The 20,404-nt window shown below is 40.8% G+C and overlaps 1 protein-coding gene across 9 annotated transcripts; it reads right to left on the minus strand.

Annotated features, from left to right (window-relative positions):
- Positions 1 to 218: 218 nt before the first annotated feature.
- LOC105893815 (sodium/potassium/calcium exchanger 2-like) lies at positions 219 to 18,672 on the minus strand. 9 transcript variants are annotated; one of them, XM_031559950.2, is made up of 12 exons: positions 17,878 to 18,672; positions 14,305 to 15,408; positions 12,585 to 12,641; positions 8,234 to 8,269; positions 7,939 to 8,047; positions 7,467 to 7,505; positions 5,779 to 5,841; positions 5,534 to 5,610; positions 4,646 to 4,780; positions 3,843 to 3,932; positions 2,803 to 2,969; positions 219 to 2,254 (listed from the first exon to the last, which is right to left on the minus strand). In XM_031559950.2, exons 2-12 carry the CDS (start codon positions 15,238 to 15,240, stop codon positions 2,005 to 2,007), a joined length of 1,959 nt encoding a protein of 652 aa, XP_031415810.1. In that variant the 5' UTR covers positions 15,241 to 15,408; positions 17,878 to 18,672; the 3' UTR covers positions 219 to 2,004. The 9 variants fall into 9 exon arrangements, with proteins under 9 accessions (XP_031415810.1, XP_031415808.1, XP_031415807.1 ...); XM_031559948.2 differs by having other exon boundaries at positions 5,758 to 5,841; positions 18,008 to 18,671; XM_031559947.2 differs by having other exon boundaries at positions 5,758 to 5,841; positions 17,878 to 18,671.
- Between the last annotated feature and the right edge of the window lie 1,732 nt (positions 18,673 to 20,404).

The following is a 20,404-nucleotide window of genomic DNA, read 5'->3' on the forward strand; positions in this document are numbered from 1 at the left end:
TCCTTAGTTCAACAGGTCTCCTACCCTCTTCCAGGTGGGTACTACACTTACATAGTGAGGAGATGAGGCCCCTATGTAAGTGCTTTGGGCATCTGCATCCATTCTTTCAACGAATTCACTATTGTGAATAGGGTTTCCCTGCTGTAATTCACACAGACATGGTCTGACTGTCTGACTGTTTTTATCATGACCACTGGCCATGTTAACACCACACAGTGTCTCTTTAGAATTCAGTTTATTTTCAGTATTGGTCAAGTCAAATGTACAACTGAAATGGATAAAATATACATGTTCCCTTATCTATAAAACACTCAGAATTGGACTGCAAAGGTGATGGTAGCTGAAATGCTTACATCAAGATCTGCAAAAAAACATGGAATGTGCTCATGGGTACCCAGTTCAACTGCATAGCAGTATTGCAGTTTGTATTGTGAGTTTGTATTGCATAGCAGTTGAACACAAACACATTGAACGATTGAAAAAGAGCATATTTCATGCAAGGTGCAGTGCACTGCACAGGCCAATTTATACATCATACACGCTATATCACATATATATGAGCTTTGTTCATCATTGTGCCTAGGGATACAAGCTGCGATGACAGTTTGGAGAATACTGCTTGAGACCGATAACTACTCTATGTATAAGTGTGCATACTGAAAGAGCTCCCTACATTTTAATAACAAATTATGTAGTTTCAATGTGATATAAGAAACATATGCATTTGATATGTGAACCTAAAAACCCATAATTACATAATTGACATGATTAAGTGCTATATGAGCGGCCATTGGGAACACTGGTTTTGATAATGATCATTCATTTGAGTCTACGGATACAAAACTTAATCTGGAATGTGAACAGGATGGACTGCCATATATTATTACATTAAAACACTTTTTTATGAAATGATTCCACCAGTTTCCACCTGTATGCTTGCTTACATTTTGTGCATGTTTGTGTGAATGTGTCTGAGTGTGTTCCTGTCACAGTCTGAAACAACAGGTGGCTTCATTAGATACATAACTACAAATCCAAGTACTATTCTTAATATGGCTTGTGGCCATTGGTTAATGGATATTAAAATTTGATGCAAACAAATAAAACACTCAAGCAAACAAACAAACAAACAAACAAACATCCAAGTGACTGATCAACACCAAACCATGACACGAAGCAAATGTAGTCGCCAAGCGAGCGCTGAAAACCAAGTGTGAGATTTTACATTCATTGTTGCGACAAAAGGCTTCTGGTTGGATTTGCTTCTGTTTCCAATTGGATTGTTATAAATATACATATAATTGACAGTAAATACACATTAATAGATAGATATATTGCTTTGACTGGCATTGTCAGCACTAATATACAGTTTCTGAGGACATGCCTTACGCCTCCTAAGACAAAGATGCTCTCTTTCTCCTCTTTTAGACTGGGTTGTCCTTCTGGGCTCAACACTGCCATCACTTGCTCCTGCATCACTGTAGCATCGTGTCCTCATGTCTTTGTGTCTTCAGAATTCTGGTCTCACCATAGTTCAGTTATTCTATGTGCTCCTGCTCCAGATCACAGCAGCAGCAGCAGCAGCAGCAGCAGCATTTTGGACTGACTGGGCCAGTCTGCAATGGCTGCTTTTATGTCCTGAGCTGGGAAAAAGCAGTCAGCAGTCTCTCTTTTTCATCTCCAAAGACAATTCCACCAGTATCACTTGATGAAAAACTATATATGGGCATTTCTATGTAGACCACTCAGAGCTGTATCGTTTTAACTCTGATGTTTTATTTAGGTTTTGTGTCTGCTCTTGATTTCCTGTGGACCTAACCCCATGTTAGGGGACGGCGAACGGGAGAGCGGTGTCTTCGTGTTTTGGTACGAAAGAATAGAAGACGGCTGCAGTGGCATCCACAGTAAGATGTTGATGTCAGCACATGCATGTACGTGCACATAGCGTGTATATTGTTAAGTCTCATGGTTGGTTGGGGGTAGGGGAGGCCAGGAGTCTCACGCTCAGATGGACACTGGACAGGCGATGATTTTGTCTTCCAGCATGACGGACACGATGAGGAAGACGAAGTACAGCAGGAACATGAGGCAACCCAGCAGCTTGCTCATCCTCCACTTGCAGGAAGCGATGGAGATGATGACGAACAGCAGCATGAGGAAGAGCAGCACAATAGCGCAGAAGAGCCCAGCACTGCTCACTGACACCGCCGCCCAGTCGTTTAAAATGGACCACAGCAACCAGGGGAATGGCAGCCTATGGAGAGGACATGGAATAGTGAGTCACTCATTCTTGGTTTTGGAAAAGGTTCCAAAAATTGTACTGCAAACAGGAATGGACATTTTAGGAATGACAAAGGTATGCACTACTGTGTCTGGTTTGATAAAACTGCTTGATTTCACAGTCATATACAGCTTTTAGTTTTGCCATCTCCTAAACTTGATAGGTCTTTAAAGTTAAATGCAATTTGCCATCTTGGAATTATTTTGACACTGAAATGTTCATGGTGTGTTATCCATAAGCCACCGAATGTATGCGACACATTTAGAGCTTTAGAGCTATATATTCCAAAGCAGTGTCATTTAAATTAGAACTTTATAATTCCAAAATCTCCGTTTAATTCTCTTTCTCTGTCTCGTTCTGCTGGTCTGTGTCTTCATGAGTCACTGAAAACCAGGTGGGATGTCATCAATTCAATGTCATTTATATAGCGCCAAAACAATACAATTGTCTCAAGACGCTTTCCAGAGCCCAGAGCCTGGACCCCCTTAGAGCAAGCACAGCATTCTGTTTATCTCCCTTACCCAACTGTGATGTCAAATATGTTGGACCCTACAGAACTTGACACGGCCATGTCTCCAAGACCTTTGCGAGCCACTATCACACTGGTGATTAGGTCAGGGATTGAGGTCCCAGCTGCTAATATAGTCAATCCCATAATCTCTTCTGTAATCCCCATGGTCTCTCCAACCTGCAAAAGAAAATGACAATGACAGTAAAACATTTTCCCTTAAAAAAGCTAATAAAAGTTAAGCATGGAAGTATTGTCAAGCACAATATCTTAAGTACGTGTACAAATGCCTCATATTTATTACAAACCACATCAACAATATATTATACTTCAACCACCAAACCCCTTGTGCAGTAGTTGCATTATATATTGTTGTATTTAACAGTATTGTTGGGAGTAGTGATGAAAGCATTGCACCCGGAACTGTATATCTCTTGCATTGTTGACTCTTTGTGTGGATTAAGCAGCGAGAGGACTTTAGAGGGTTTCGTCTGCTTGCCAAGAACAGCTAATTGGCTTTAGGATAAGAGGATTTTTATAGCAGGCCCCTTTTTTCATCAAACTGTCTAATATTACCGGGAACATGACCTGGTGCAATCAATCAAATGTTAGACCTCAGGTCATACGTTCTAAAACATTTTGATGTGGTGTGAATTCTAAAAGAAAATATATGGTTCAGTAAAATACACCACTTGTTATGTAAAAAACACTTTTTTCAGATTACTACAGTTTATGGGGAAAATTCACTGTATCTTCTGTACATTGATGCATATAATCAATTGGGTTTGGTGGTATCAGGCTATTAGTGAGGCTAATGAAGTCTTTTCAGTTAGAAACTATTGAGACACATTTGAGTCTAACAGTATGTTCTGAAATATAACAGATGGTGACTGTCATGACTTTTATGCAGTTGAGTGTACTTGAAGTAAGATTCATAATTGTAACCTTGTAACCTACAGAGAACTAAATATCCTCTTTCACCATAGGGCGTGTGCACAGGACAATTATGAATGAGACAGAATGGATGATGGAGTAGGCCTGTCAAATGCTCACCTGGTGAGCCCACCACACCATCAGGTAGGAGAAGGCAGCGATCCAGCTTATAGACCCAATGAAGGCGATGGGGAAGAACTTCTGGGCGGACTGAAGGGAAATGGATGATGACTGCATTAGAACATTATTATCCATCTAGTTAACATTCATAGTGTTAATTCTGACAAAAGGCTGCAAAAAGATGCAATGCCCTTCAGTAATACACTTTATTCAGTTTATTGTTGCTTGATCATATTTAACTTCTACAACATTCCAAAGCTGGATGACAACGGCAAGACTTCATAATAAATTAAAATCAGAAAAAGTGTCAGTACTCCTTGTGTATTTATAGAAAAATAAATTACAGCCATACACACTATTTCGTTTTAATTATACAGCAAGTAGTTCCAGACCAGCAAACTAATTAGGTAAGAAAAATTCCACGAGATGTTGGTGTTATAATAAAAGACTTAAACTTGTTATACTATACTGCATCATTTCACTTTTTACAGATTTAACTTGCAGTTTGTTTATGCATTGCTTAGCAATGTGGAGCAAGTACTCTGGAATCTTATGAAACTTTTTGGTGGCAGTCCATTCACCCTCTATTGTATGATGTTATATAAATGTATTCTAAACCAACTAAAATGAGTTTCCTTTATCCCTGAGTATTAGCTGGAAAATGGCCACAAGTTAAACTGCCACAAATGTTATGTTGCTGCTTCCGTGCTTCATGAAGCTTGCTTGACATTCATGACGTTGATGTTTCCAGTAGTCTCTGTCTCACAACAGTACTAAAGGCCTGAAGGAGCGAAAGATCTCACCTCTCTCCTGACGTCGGGTAGCGTGAGCCACAGAGGGAAGATGATGGGGAAGATGAGGAGGTATGTCAATCTCTTGCGGGTGGTTTCCGGCCATGCCAAACTCAGGGGCTGGTCCTCATCCTCCTCCTCCTCCTCCTGGATGATACACAAATACAAACATGGCTCCGGCTTCCAACTAGAACCACATCATAACATGTCTCTGATTTAAGGACAATAATCGAAGCTTCAAAAAAACTTTGATTATTGTCCTGAAATTCTATGTTCTATGGTCATTGCCTTTATAAAATCACATGAATAACCAAATAAACCAAAAACATATGACCACATATTTATCAATCAAAATTCTATTGCATGTCATATAATAAAAGTGCTTAATATTCTTGTAAGAGTCGGTCCAAGAAGACCCAAATGCACACCATCAAATGCTGATGCAGAGTGTAGACTTGTGATGGTCTGAATGAGACTGAACACATCTTGCTCTTCACCGGGGAGCACTCTGCACCTTTTTCTTTTCTTTTTTGATGTGTTAAAAGGCTGCTCTCTGCTTCAGTATTTGATGATGAATTCCTCTTGGGCTGACTGATACACATACGCTGGGCTGACTGATACACATACGCTGGGCTGACTGATACACATACGCTGGGCTGACTGATACACATACGCTGGGCTGACTGATACACATACGCTGGGCTGACTGATACACATACGCTGGGCTGACTGATACACATACGCTGGGCTGACTGATACACATACGCTGGGCTGACTGATACACATACGCTGGAACCAATGCACCCGCCATGCCGTGAGTTTCAGGCACTCATTTAGTCCTACACCATGCTTGTAGGAGACACACTGTGTGTGAGGAGCACACTGCACTCATGTCCTTACCCCTTCTCCACCTATACTGCCATTCATGGGTGGGGTGACCTCCACTGCTACATTGGAGCTGTTGGGGAGATTTTTATCTGAGGAGGTGAGACAGAAATATACAGTTGAGGATACCGGACAGATGCAGTCTGCAAATCATCATTTTTAGAAGATTTATATTCATGTGAAAAATCAAGGTTTGCTGTTGTGACGCTGCTATTCCTACAACATGAGATAGCACCAACCCACACCGTTGCTATCTTCACCTTCGCCTTCGCCTTTCTTCTTGGCTATTTTGTGCATTATAGAGGCTTTCTCCTTGAATCTCCCTGAAACACACAGAAACCATTCACTCAGTTAGCTGCTTTTCCTATAGAAAGTCTGCACACCCCTTTCACCTTCTCCATGTTTTTTACGTTTATTACAGACTTATACTACAATAGATTGAGTTCATTACGTTACAGACTTATACTACAATAGATTGAGTTCATGTCACATCCCCGCACCATGCCACCTCCATGCTTTAATGTAGGGATGGTATTAGCCAGGTGATGATGATGCCATCGCCATGCTGTAGGGGTGGTATTAGCCAGGTGATGAGCGGTGCCTGGTTTCCCCCAGACGTGACGCTTGGTATTCAGGCCAAAAAGTTAAAATTTTGGCCTAAATCTTGATTCTCATGGTTTGAGAGTCCTCTAGGTGCCTTTTGGCAAACTCCAGGGCTGTGATGTGCCTTTTACTAAAGAGGGGCTTCCGTCCGGCCACTCTACCATAAAGGCCTGATTGGTGGAGTGTTGCCTGGATGGTTGATCTTCTGAAAGGTTCTCCCATCTCCACAATGATACGCTTGAGCTCTGTCAGAGTGACCCTCGGTTTCCTGCTCACCTCTCTGGCCAAGGCCCGTCTTCCCCGATTGCTCAGTTTGGCCGGGCGTCCAAGTCTTGGAAGATTCTTAGTGGTTCCAAACTTCATCGATTTACGAATGATGGTCGCCACTGTGCTCTTTGGGAACTGTAAGGCTGTAGAGACCTTATATAGGCAGGTGTTGGCAATCCCCAATTAAATTAAATTAAATTAAATTAAATTAAATTAAATTCAATTCAATTCAATTCAATTCAATTTTATTTATATAGCGCCAAAACAATATAATTGTCTCAAGGCGCTTCACAGAGCCCAGGGCCTGAACCCCCTTAGTGCATGCACAATGGCAACAGGGGCAAGGAAAAACTCCCTGTTAATCAGGAAGAAACCTTAAGCAGAACCACGGCACATAAGGGGGGGCCCATCTGCTTGACAATCATGTCCAATCAATTGAATGTATCACAGGTTGACTCCAATTAAGTTGTAGAAACATCTCAAGCAGTATCAGTGGAAACAAAATGCACCTCAGCTCACGTTTGGGTGTCATTTCAAAGGGGGTGCACACTTGTGTAGATATGATATTTTACATTTTGATTTTTACCTGTTTGAAAACCTGTTTTCACTTTGTCATTATGGGCTATTTTGTGTAGAATTGTGAGACAAATAATGAACTCAATCTATTGTAGAATATTTCTGGAACGTAATCAAACGTGGAGAAGGTGAAAGGGGTGTGCAGACTTTCCGGCTTGACTGTATGTGCATATGAACATGCAAATATATATTTTAAAGATCAGAAGTTTTCTCATGATATATAAATTAAATCAACATGTGAAACATTTAATACATGGTACACTCTATTTGAAGGATATTTGTTATGTAATTTGAATGGACAATCTTGCGTCTTATAGGCCTGCACAAGGTTTACTTGAAGGCACTGATTGGCTTAAGAATGTTCCCAGCTAGATCTTGGAACCAAATGTGCTAGATCAAATGTGTAAGAGCCACAACAGTCCACTGAATTGATTTCATCAATTACATGTGTACAACACAGAGGTCTAAACCATTTTAGTTCAACTAGGTCAAAATTCAGAACCTTGTATTTCAGTTTCATCCAATTGACCCTGAGGTGCATCTTGTGGGTACAGTGGGATGAACCAAGCATTAACATAACATTAAAACATAACATTAAAACATAACATTAAACACGTTAGGCAGCAACTCTCAAAAGCAGTTTGTCTTTCGCCAATTCATTAACAATAACTATTATCTAACAGCTTTACAGAAGATCTGAATGTATATTTGAGGACATTAAGAGAGGATCTAATGTCTGAATGTATATTTGAGGACATTAAGAGAAGATCTAATGTCTGAATGTATATTTGAGAACATTAAGAGAAGGTCTAATGTCTGAATGTATATTTGAGAACATTAAGAGAAAGTCAGGACATTGCTCCTGACCTTGCAGTATGCCTTGCCGCAAGCCAGACGTCAGGACAGCGGTTTAATCATGCATGCTTCATGGGCCTAACTGTGAGGTGTGGTATAAAGGTTGAAATGTGCCGTACCGTCACTGAGCGGGTCCAGAGTGTGGATCATGAGCTGGAAGACGCTGTTCCTCATCATGGTGTTGTGTAAGGACGCAGAACTTCCCCCTCTCTGCAGCCGGGGCTTGGCCTGTGGGCAGTCACCAGTCCACGTCAGCAAACCGTGGCACTTTAGCTTTCCCATTCATGCTTTATGCTCATATAATTAGACGTGTAAATCCCACTTTCAGGTAAGGTTGGGTGGCAAAGATTCATGTCAACAAATACTCAACGGTAAAATACTTGAAAAACACAAAAACAAACCAAATGAACATACCGAAAGCTTGTTTTCATCACTCGAAGGTTCTGGGTCCTTTAGAGGAGAGAACAGAAAAATGTAAGCATGATCCTACATTCATTTTGTGCTACTGACTGGTTAGCTATATGAATGAATGGCTGCTTAGGAGACAATTGCAGAAATAAACTAGGCAGGTCCAAAGTGAAAGTAGCTTGGTATAGTGTGCTTGGTATAGTGTGAGCAAAGCAGAAAATAACCTTTATACTCCATTCATTTGTACAGTGAAACATGTTAAACTAAAGACTGTGTCTGCAGACTGGATCTCACACAGACACCCAAACTGCCAAATTTCAAACTATCAAATTGTTAATGAGCTCTTTCACTGTGCTGAAAGAGATGCTGTATGCTAAAGTTAACTGTTTCAGTGCCTGGTTGAAATGAAAAGTGACCTGCAGCTCGCTATAACCGAACAGGGGCCTGCAGAGCTTGCTATTGGTGGTCTCTGATAAACCATGCCCTGTTCATAAGTAGAATCCTTTTTATAGTTCAATTGTTTCAATTCTAGATCATTTAAAATTGTACCAATGCACTGAAACCCTCCACAAAAATGATTTAAAAGGTATCTGTTATGATTTCTGAGTATACCCAAAATGATTGACTCAGAAAATCAGACAATGCTAACACCTGGTTCAATAACTAAGTCTGCAGACACTGGTGTTTACACTGAACAAGGCTTAGTGGGTCAGGACCAACCAGCATCTTTTTTTACAGGACATATACAGTACTTATCATTTCATAAATCTGCATGAACAGACAATTGCTGTGTTCTTCTTATCTTAAATGTGGATACAGTATGATACCATAGCAAGCAGTATTTTTGTTTGTGATTTGCATCTTGTGGGAAATAAAGCTTTTCCATGTTCACAGAAAATGTTTACTGTTCTGCTTTGAAGCTAGGCAAATCCTCTCAGACAGACATTTCTCCTGTGGGCTTATTTCATGGACGGACCAGCACAAATGTTTAAATAGTGCAATCAAGGAGATGAGTTAATTACCTTATATGTAGACAACACCACCAATTAATGATGAAATTGGTGATTGTACCTTCATGTTTAATATTAACTTCATGAAGCACTAAAAGTATGCCTATACGGCTAAAATATGTCAATATCATTCTCATGAGTGGTTATTAACAAAACTATATTAGCAATATTAGCGTAATGTGCCCTGTGAACAAGGCTACATACAAATTCTAATAGAGAAGCGATATATGTTGGGCAATGAACAGCACTCAAAGAAACCTAAAAAAACAGAAACCAACTTGTCCCTTAATCAGAGGTATTCAAGTTTCCCTCAGGAATGGAACAAAAAGTGGAGGATGTATTTTGGAAAGACTTTTGAACACATACAAAACACATAGCAGGTCCTGCACACATAGCAAGTCCTGTACTAGTAAAAGGCTATCGCTACACAGGATTAGCCCTAACACACTGCAAATATTACGGGAACCCCATCATGAATATGCATGTGTGTTCACACGTCTGAATATCTGTCACTATGACTCCATGACTCCTCTTTGGAACTTGAGCACCGGCAGGGTATTTGAGTCTAATCGCTCCGATGTCCTGATGCAGCTTAAGGAAGCGGCACGTTTCTCCATGGCCATAAGTCCTCCTCTCCTCTCCTCCCTCACTGCTGTGAGTTACAGCACTCACGTTTCTGGAGCTCTCTCACCTACCTCTCTCCCCACCTCCCGTAAGCTGATTGGTAAGTCTTAAGCTAACAGGCCAAATAGAGGCAAAGCCTGTTCTAGAGCTGTTCTCTAGCGTGATAAGTGACTAGACCAACCAAAAATATATTTCTCCTCTAACCTCCACAGAATGAGCTATTGAGAATACTTGTCTTGTGGTCAATTATTTTCATATCCCCGTTTAGAGTTTACAATTAAAGTGTCACTTGAGGAAAGGATAACACAATTCAGTTCTTGGACATGATCTAAATGCACTCTGAGCCAACTAGTAAGGGGTTGAGATCTTGCTTTCTATAATAAGATTTATACCCAAGGGAGAATCACATAAACACATCCTGAGCTGGTATCATGAGCTGATTGGTCTTCAGAAAATCTTCAACAGACATCAGAAACTGAAACGATTCCATATGGGAAGCCTGAACGGCAGTGAACCTGTCGTCACAGAAAGAAAAACATACACTGGATGCACTGCATGTATGCATGTGCAAGAACCAGCAGAATCTCAATGATGGTAAAGAGAGAAATATCATGGAACTCATTTCCACTATCATGGCAATACTGAACAATTCTAGATTCAAGTTTGCATTAACTGCATTGCAAATAGGCAATTAAAACCTGCAGCTTCATGTCAAGGTTAGGTTAGTTTTAGCAAGGTTGAACAGATTGAGATGAAGTGCTCTGACTTGTCACCATGTTACCTCTGTTAAACTAGGCTTCCCAGTCAACTCCATGTGCACTAAATACTTCACTTTTCCCCTGCAGAAAGCCCTACCATTAGAGGCTCCTAACTATATCGTCTCACACAAAAATGGACGTATCTGAATGATCTTTTGTGCTGCATTAAACGTTTCTTTGCTCTGATACAACTTTTATTAAACATTTGCAGTGTAACCATCACTTTAATTCCATATGTTTTCTTCTGTTTCCGAACTCTAGACTTTAACTCACATTTGACTAATTTCTATTTCATCCCTTACAGGAGAGACATACCATGCCAACATTCTCAGTTTGCCCCAAAAGTAAGATTGTAATGAATTGTATTGTGTCACTGATTGATGACCTGCTGTCTTATATGTGGGGAAAGATAGACAGAAAGACACGGTGGCAACTCGGGCTAAGATGTAGAGCCTCTGTTTGGGAGTGGCTATGCTTGGGTGAAGAAAGTCCCAGGAGAACTAAAGAGGATTAATGGTAAGAGATAACCGCATTTAGACAAGTGACTTTCAACCTTTCGTGTGAACTCCCACAGCAACCTTAGCGAGCCACAACGTGACACCTTACTTTCACCTGCCAAGTTTTGTAGCCTTTTTTTATCTGCTCCCTGTTGCAATGGTGACATTGTTGCAGTTGCATTCCAGAACTCCACTACCATTAGAATGCTTACTAATGAAGAGCATACTAAAACATGCATACTTAAACTTAAGTGAATAACTTGATACACAGACTATCCAGACATATAGACTGCCTATACTGGGTATAATGACACACAGGGGCACACAAATGTCCTCATATTGCCTTTATGTCATGATCCACTTATCTGACCATTTGTGTTCTTAACATCTGTTTCCTTTGATTATTTGCAATGATTTCATGCTTATAAAACTTCTTCTTGTTGTTCTTCATAGACCTCACGGTACATGATTTCATTTCTCCACTCACCTCCACTTTATACTACTTCTAAAAGTGAGACTAAGACAAGTCCCAAACAGGGTAGTGAATAGTTATGCAATTATTGAAACTGAAACACTCAGACGATACTCAAAACAAACCAAAAAATGATTACAGGGTGTAAAGTATCTGAGCACTTCTAAATTAGTCACGACAAGCTTAAGAATCTTCTTCATGTTTTGTTGTCGTCACTCTTGGTAAGCAGTTAATAAGGGATTAAAAGTATTTCAGACTTGACACACAACTCTTTCAAACTATTTTGTGCACTTAAGCGCCACTTCAGTCTCAGTTCAATTTTATGTATACCACCGACCTTAAACTAAACAGACGAAACCTCAACATGTTCAAATGTTTGAGAGAGCTACAGTATATACTTCGTGCAAACTGGTGCTTGTGATTTCCCAGAGGACAGTGAGAAGCACCTGTCTATATTTAGTTAAGATAATTGGATCACAAGCTTGAATTGGGATTACCTCCGAACTAGCTCAGGGACAACAGCCAAACATTATAGTTCACGGCCTGTTGGACCACATCAAACCAGCTTCTGTCTATAGCAAGGAAGTTGGTACAAAAAGTTAAACAATACAAAAGAATGGCTATGGCTGATAAAGGATGTGTCCCAAAATTACCTATTTCTACTCATACAAGTGATAACTGGGGTAGATACAGCAATGCATTTTAATTCAATAGATTATTAATGATTTTCATATGATAGATTATTTGTAGTTATACTGATGTCCAACGTTTGTACATTGTACATTAAAAAGTACTGCTTGCTGGAATCATGTACTGTATGTCTGTTGCATATGGATGCTTTGGAAAATATGGAATGACATCCTTACATGTGCAATAAAAGTATTTGGGCTGTTTCTTGTGCAAGACTGAAGAGGTCGTGAGTACAGTATATGTCCCTGATGCTTGCTTGAGGGGATCTCTACTCTGATGAAACAAACTGAAACTACTGCTCTTCACCTGTGCTCCGTATGACGGATTGCATATAACTTCAGAAAGTAATGAATCGGACTCCAACTGCACAAAAGAAACACAACAGGTTGGACATGTCTTTCAGAGAAATAGATGCATCACCATATCTGTTAGTCATTGCTTTGGTAGCCAATTTTAATTGGCTGAATTAGATTGATTAGTATTATTGATTATGCAGGTTTTGCTGAACCCGTGGTGATCACTTGTGTTGTCTGTGCAGTTAGCAGTGTCCCATAATGAAGCCAGTATAGATCAGTAAGCCAGTCATTACACAAGCTTACAGCATGCAGTACAGTACACCCAGATGTGAATGGGAAAAGTGTTTCATCTGTAATCTGTAAGGCCTGAATGTTCACATTAGCCTCTAGTTCCATCATGCAGGGGAATGGATTTTGACAACACTGACATGTTAAAAACATTGATAAAAGACCCTAACAACTGGTTTAATCCTTATCTAGTTGCTTAGATAGAACTCTCACATGTAAATCTTGGTATGCTATTTATGGGGGATTGGGTTACTGCCATGTGGCTGGTCCGTGTTATGTTGTCTGAGAATATTTGCCATGCAGCTAAGGGTTCTTCTTCCAAATGGGGTTGATGTCACATCAAGCTTCACCTTACTTCCCACAAGCACTACCAACCTTTTTCAGTCCATGTCATACTGTGTGTTTATGGGAAATGGAACAAAAACAAACTAATTTTGGATGAGTCCTGCTGGACAACTCAGCAGTCTGCAAGCTCAATATTGTTATGCCGAAACAGGAACATGACTGTGTCAGAATGTGGTTCCGTCACAAATAGGAACTAGGGTTGTATTCCCATCACAAATAGAGAAACGGTTCCTTATGGGTCCTCTTTATCATTGGTGAGACACATTGTTTTTGTTTGTTTGTTGTCATAAAACATATACATTCAAAAATAAATGATTCAAGTAAAGTCAGAGTGAGAAACACATTATGCTACACAGTTCTTAATTCTTAATTCATAAAGTGTTAACATTTGATGTCACATGATAATATAGATCATTAGCCACAAAGGAGATAGCTTATATAAAATACTAAAATATGGCTTTTCACCCAGCTATACATTTCATCCTTTTCAGAATTGTCAAACTGACAGACATTTCAATTCTAAATCGTTATACACCCAAAACATTTGAGACACTTGGCTTCCAAAAGAAATCTTGTGACCTGTTGTGAGTGCTTGGGGGGATTGGGAGGAGGAGTTAGTGTTCGTCAGGTAAGCTAGTGTGTGGTTGCTCTTGTTACACACAGTAAGTATGGCCAACTGATCTGGCTGGGACCCAAGTCCTTGGGTAGCCTAAAGATCATCTCTGTTCCCGGGCAAAACCAGAGCTTAGTCAGCACATGTGCCGTACAGGAACCAGCAGAGCCAACCCTGCACAGGTGCCATCTTAAGACAAATCTTTATCTATCAACAGAAGAAGGCGGAAGGTTCTGGATGGCTCACCCCAGTAACCTCAGAACATCACACTGCAAACCATTGTGTAACCTCTACCTCAAAGGACAGAGTAAACAACAAAGTCAAACAAGACCAGAATATTCCACAGTTCAGTAATTAGTAGTAACTGTTAACCTGTGAAGCCATGGCTATCATCAGATGGTTGACTAAGTGAGTTGTGTGTAGACCTCTTGCTTTCTGAACCCAGGCTCTTCTCCCCCTGCTAACTATAATTGACCCCACTTACCTTGGGTGCAGAATCCAGCTCATCCACTTGGTTCTGGCCCAACAAGCCCTTGACCTTTTCCTCGACCGAAGCATTGAACTTCATAAAGGTCACATAGGATATGTAGCACGAGAGCAGGCCAATGCTTTCAAAATAGGAGATGTAGTTATCCAAGAAGAAGATGATGAGCATGATCAGGCCTATGATGTAAAAGGACACGTCCCGAAAGAGGGGCCACCAGGTGAGGTTGAGGATCTCCCTGGAGAAGATGGCACACATCCCGATGACAAACAGGATGTTGAAGACGGCCGAGCCCACGATGGTGCCGATGCCCACGTTGCTGTGGGAGACGAAGACCCCGATGACAGAGGTGAAGAGCTCGGGGGCGGAGCCTCCGGCTGCCATGAAGGTGGCCCCGGCCACATCGTCTGAGATCTCCAGCTTCTCGGTGATGACGGTCAGCGCCGGCACGAAGAACTCGTCGCACACGATAGCTAAGGAGATGAACATGTACAACATCCCAAACATATGCAGCACCACCCAGCCTTCTCTCCTCTGCTCCAGGGAGAACAGGTCAGTGGGATAGTCCCCTCCCTCATCCGATGAGCGCATGGCAATGGGATGGTCATCAGGCGAGGCAGTGGTGTTGGCGTGGTGTTTGCTGGAGAGCAGGGTTCTGTGTGGCGCTGTCTCCAACAATAGGCTGGCATCAGACAAGGAGGAGGAAGACGAGGAAGAGGAAGATGAACCGGAAAGCCAGTTCTGGTGTGAGGGCACTAGTGTCCCCCTCAAGGCACTCCATAAGATGACCACTCCCAACGCTACCATACTCAGGACGAATCCCAGGATGCGGGATGGCCTGAATTTTCTGCGCATGTGGTGCCGGTGACATCTCATATGCCGGGGGTTCCGGAGGGCCTCGTACTGGCCCATGTCTGTGCTGCCGCAGAGAACCATGATGAGGGGGGGGGGGGGGGCAGGGGAGAGCTGGTGTAACTCCAACAGGTGTGGCTTCAGGCCTAGGGCCCTGTGCACATGGTGCAGCCGCTTACTTTGAAATACAACTGCAGGGTCCTCGGCTCCTGACAGGATCTGGAGTCCCCAAAGGTTTCCTCATAATAGTTCCTGTCAGGGAGAGACAAGGAAAGAAATGAGAGAGGACTTTTATTTGATGTGGTAATGTCTGTAATACTCTAATGACTAAGGCCACCATCAAGCCAAACTTGCAAGCTGAAAAAAAGATTTCAGGATTATTTAAATGTAATATATAGACATCTTATCACTGTGAGTTGCTTAGTTGACCTCGCTAAGATCCACTTGTGCACACCAATTGTTTTCCTTTTGTCATGATGTCATGATCTAATATTGTCATCTTCCCATCCTTCCCATTGCCACCATCGTTATGAGCTGTTATAGAGCATTTATAAAAGCTTATAGCACATTATCTGAGATTACTGTACTCAACAGTCATGATCAGATTGGCCTGCGGTACTGGAAAGGCTTAGTCCTTGGTGACTGCATGCCCTAGGACGGACACCACTAGCCAGATGGCATGTCACATGGCAATGACACACAACATCAACATACTTCCCACACAGTGTTCAGTGTACAGACTTCACACAGTGTTCAGTGTACAGACTTCACACAGTGTTCAGTGTACAGACTTTACACATTGTTCAGTGTACAGACTTTACACAGTGTTCAGTTGACAGACTTTACACACAGTGTTCAGTTGACAGACTTTACACAGTGTTCAGTTGACTGCTGATCTGATTGGGCCCTATTGGAAACCACTGATTTCTAGAACAGTGAAGAATATTTCACAGCACATCTTAATTGCAGTGCCGAGATAAGGCATGCTGGGAGTCAGTGAAGGTATTAAGTTGTCAGATGGAATCAAATCTGATCGGACATCATTCTGTTTCACGGGCTTAGTCATCATTTTCTCATAGAACTCATCCCACTGCACATTGTCTACTCTGTGTTATGCTGACAATCTACTCTATTATATAACATGTGTCATGAATGGTATTGCGGAGAATAGGTTTGCTGTTCATTATTAATAACTGACATTTTAAACAGAATACTCAGCACTGCCCATGCATGTGGACTCAGTCTCGCCTAACAGAGCTCGACACTCTACAGCAAATCTTAATTCATAATTGCTGGAGTTTTATGGTCAGGTATGTCTTGGATAAACAACTGCAAAACAATGCAACAATGAGTTTTAATCCTTAAATAAACGGAGCATTTAGCAATATCTAATATATATATATATATATATATATATAATATATATATCTGTAGTCGGTGGCTGTACCTCAATGTAAAAGGTTCAGAAAACCTTTTCGGAAAGTAGCACATGCCAAAAACCTCAACCTGGGCAGTGCCGAGTGTAAATAGAAACACATCTATACTACTCAAAGTTAACCTTCTACCTTAGATAACTGCCATTTTGTCCATTTAATTATGTCTCCAAATCAGTTATAGGTTAGGCTACTTTTACTTGTGTGCAACGTTTTTGCATTTTAGCATTATTTGACATTATTAGCTTAAATCAATTAGGTATATAAAGGTATAAAACTATAAATATAAATATAAAACTTAAATAAACGCATCTTCTTATAGTATTCACTATTTTACCTAAACCAATCCTTCAGTGGAAGGCTAATTAGGCTATAGGTTTAGGATTAGCAGGTTTAAGGCGCATCCTAACACGAGAGCTCGTTTCACATTTAGCAATACGATTTACCTCCCGCCACCTTGGTGCCTCAGTTAGTAACTTTGTGCGTTTTTAGATATGGTCTTAAATTTACGATTTATTAATTTCAGCGAATTAATAGGCCATCATTTTTTTCCCTGAGACCCCACAGATTACCTTGACGAATCAGTGCTATGACCTATTTTATTTTCAGCCATGTGACGAAGGGTAGGCCCAAACTACCTAACCCTCCAGATTAAACCAACATGTATGATTTAAAACACGACGCTAATGCGGCACATACATGAAACAACAGATCTACAAACAAACAACAATATACAAATAATGTTAATCGAAAACCAAACCTGTAAAGCAAGGAAGAGGCGATTCCTGATTTACGTTAATTACATTAACTCACATAATTTCAGTGGTAAAGTCTGAACCAGAAGTTGTCACTGATAACCTTACGATTCTAGGCTATATTGTGCACTCTCCCTAAAATGTCAAATTCTCCAATGTACACCCACGTTCTTTGCAAAAACAGCAGCAGAAGATCCACTCTATTTTTCACTACTTATACTAATACATATTCTACAAACTACTATGGAGCTCCCAAAGGTTCATGGTGGTGATTTTTTTTCTGAGCTATGTTGCGTTCCCTCGCAATACTTTTGCATTACCTCGCAATATCTTTAGGTTACCTCGCATTTGTATACTTTTGCATTCCCCTGCAATAATGAGTCTAATGCAAAAGTATTACCATGTAACGCAAAACTATTGGGAGGTAATGCAAAAGCATCGCGAGGGAACACATAGGTAGCTCGGAAAAATACCATCATAACACTAAGGGAGCTCCGTAAAGCACTCTTATTGAAAATGTAAAATTGTTTAACCTCGCTTGAAGATGCAAGTCGGAGGACTTTCCAATCTCTCGTGGCGTTCAGTCAAGCCAGTGAATAAAAAGGAGCATTTAGAGATCCCAAAAGTAAAAGAAAGTTAACGAAAATCAAATAGATCGTTTACCGCTGTGTTTGTCTTGTCGGTGAGAGAAAGTCCGAGGCCAGGGAATTATCGGCGAAAGCAAATCTCACAGTCTGCCTTTGCGTGCTTAGAGATCAAATGTGAGCCTGCCACACGGTGCTTAGCGAGGTACAGGGAGGAGCTGGATATGACCGCATAACACCTCTTCCACCACCCATCTGTCCTGTCCCAGAAAGGACGCGCCTGTTCTTACCTAGGCTGCAATAAAGACGTGTAGGCTACAGGTTACAGTTAAATAATAACTGCTTGACTCACACGAATGTTCGTGCTGTAAGGAGCCTAATGAAAAATCATTTGTTTCAGTTTTCCCCCCAATGGAAGTGTACGTAGAGGTCTCTGCATTGTGTCACTGATCAGTAATAACCACGATTGTAAAGTCAAATACAAAATGATGTTTGCAACAGCATCATGCTTATGGTGATACAAGCACCAGCATTGTGCAAAATGTATCTACTGATTATAAAATGGACTACCTATAACGAAAATAATGATAAAATAAAAATAGAAAAAAAAATTCTGGCTGAGAGTTAAGTATAATTTCATGAGGTCTGTAGTCATTTTACAGGTGGAAAATAAAACATTTTATAACGTTGAATAATGCATGTTCTGCCTGTTGTCCTCTTTCAAAGTATAGATATCATAAAACATGTATACGATAGTATGTATTGAGGAGATCCTCTTTTTATAACACTTCAGTGCATTAACTGCACAGTTTGACAGTGTGCACAGTTGTCTGAGGTTGCAGAGAGGATGTCTAACACAGGCAGATTCCGATCATTACCATGAATAAGCTGTTGTTAGGTTCAAATGTTAATCTATGTAGCCCTTGCACTCTGCGGTGACAGAGGCTGACTTCAGGGGGCTGTGGGACTCTGTGTTCCCCTTGCAGTGATGCGACTCCTGGGCCACTGTGCTAGAGTAGTATGACCTTCATGCTGGCATTGCTTTAGGGTCACGCCTAAATTTAGACAGAAGAGATCCTGAACTAAGTCAGACATTATGTAATCTGTCAGTCTGGCTTCACCTTGCACCTTTCCCTGGGGCCTTAATTAGCAATAATTTCACACCTGTCTCTCTAAAAATGAAAACACATATTTGCATCCGACACTTGCTTTTGTGCAGCTGGTCACACAGAGAAATTGCACAGTGCTGGTTAATCCACTGGTATAGATTGATAGATTAATGCAACATTGTCAAAGAGAAGATTAGGAGCAGTAAGTGCTAAAGCTGCTGCCTGCCTGTCTGTTAATAGCTGCCAGTGCAGGGAGAGGGGGTGCAGGTACTGGACCTGACTCTGCGTTGAGGACATTCAAGCGTATCTTGGTCACTATTGTTGTTTTTTTGCATTACCTTTGGTAGTAAGATCTGTTCTGGGAAACAGGGCAGGTAACATTAGGTGGTGCAGAATAATAGCTGAGAAGAGTTGGACACTGATGAAAGAGGCTACTAAAAGGACTCAAACTAAAACCTCAGTCAACTTCAAAAGTAGCCATGCTTTATTGCACTGTACTGTCTTGGCAGGAAATCATTTATTTTTGTTCCAGTTAGAGGAAACAATATTCGCTGTTATATATATAAATATATAGGGGTATATAAATGAAACATAACTGCATATTGAGTTGCGGGGGGCAGGTGGTCAAGGATTTATGTTTATGCTTATAAAACAGAGAAAGGTAATACTATTTACAAAGTAATGTGAATATGTTTACAAGACATATCACTTGATGGAGCTAGTCCGGATGGCACAAATGTACAACAGTTTCCATGAAACCATATTTATTTATTTATTGTGTGTCCAGTGTACATGCCCCACCTCTTCCTGTGGGGAATTGATGTAATGTCCTGCCGAACTGGGGGCCTTAACCTGACCTTGCAAATTAAGGGATTAGATACCACGTGATGGTCATTATTAATACCACAGATATATAGAGACTCAGTCAAGAGGATGGTTTTCAATCAGGAACAAGGTTTATTCTTTACAATGGTGCGCACCAGGGGAGAGAGCATGCTTTCACATTAGGATTACCCACATTCCTGATTAGACAATAAAACAGCCTCAGTTTAAGTATCCAAAACAGAACAAAGGGGGTCAAACAATAGCCCCGACCCTATATGAATATGTATCAGGCAGCTACTTTGATACGAGAACTGCCACAAATGTTCCGATGCCTGATTATCTGGTACAGATGTTTCTCACGGGGGTGGGGGTGTAAAGAATACAACAAGAGGCTCTGAAAGCACACATTTCATCACACCTCCTGCTATCCCTAGGACACAGTATTCCAGATGGTAGGACACCTAACCAAAGACCCTTACATTCCAATCTTAGTCTAATTAAGAGATATATTGATGCAAAATACAAATGAATATGACATTTAT

The sequence above is a fragment of the Clupea harengus genome, chromosome 22 (genome assembly GCF_900700415.2).
Source record: "Clupea harengus chromosome 22, Ch_v2.0.2, whole genome shotgun sequence".
NCBI lineage: Eukaryota > Metazoa > Chordata > Actinopteri > Clupeiformes > Clupeidae > Clupea > Clupea harengus.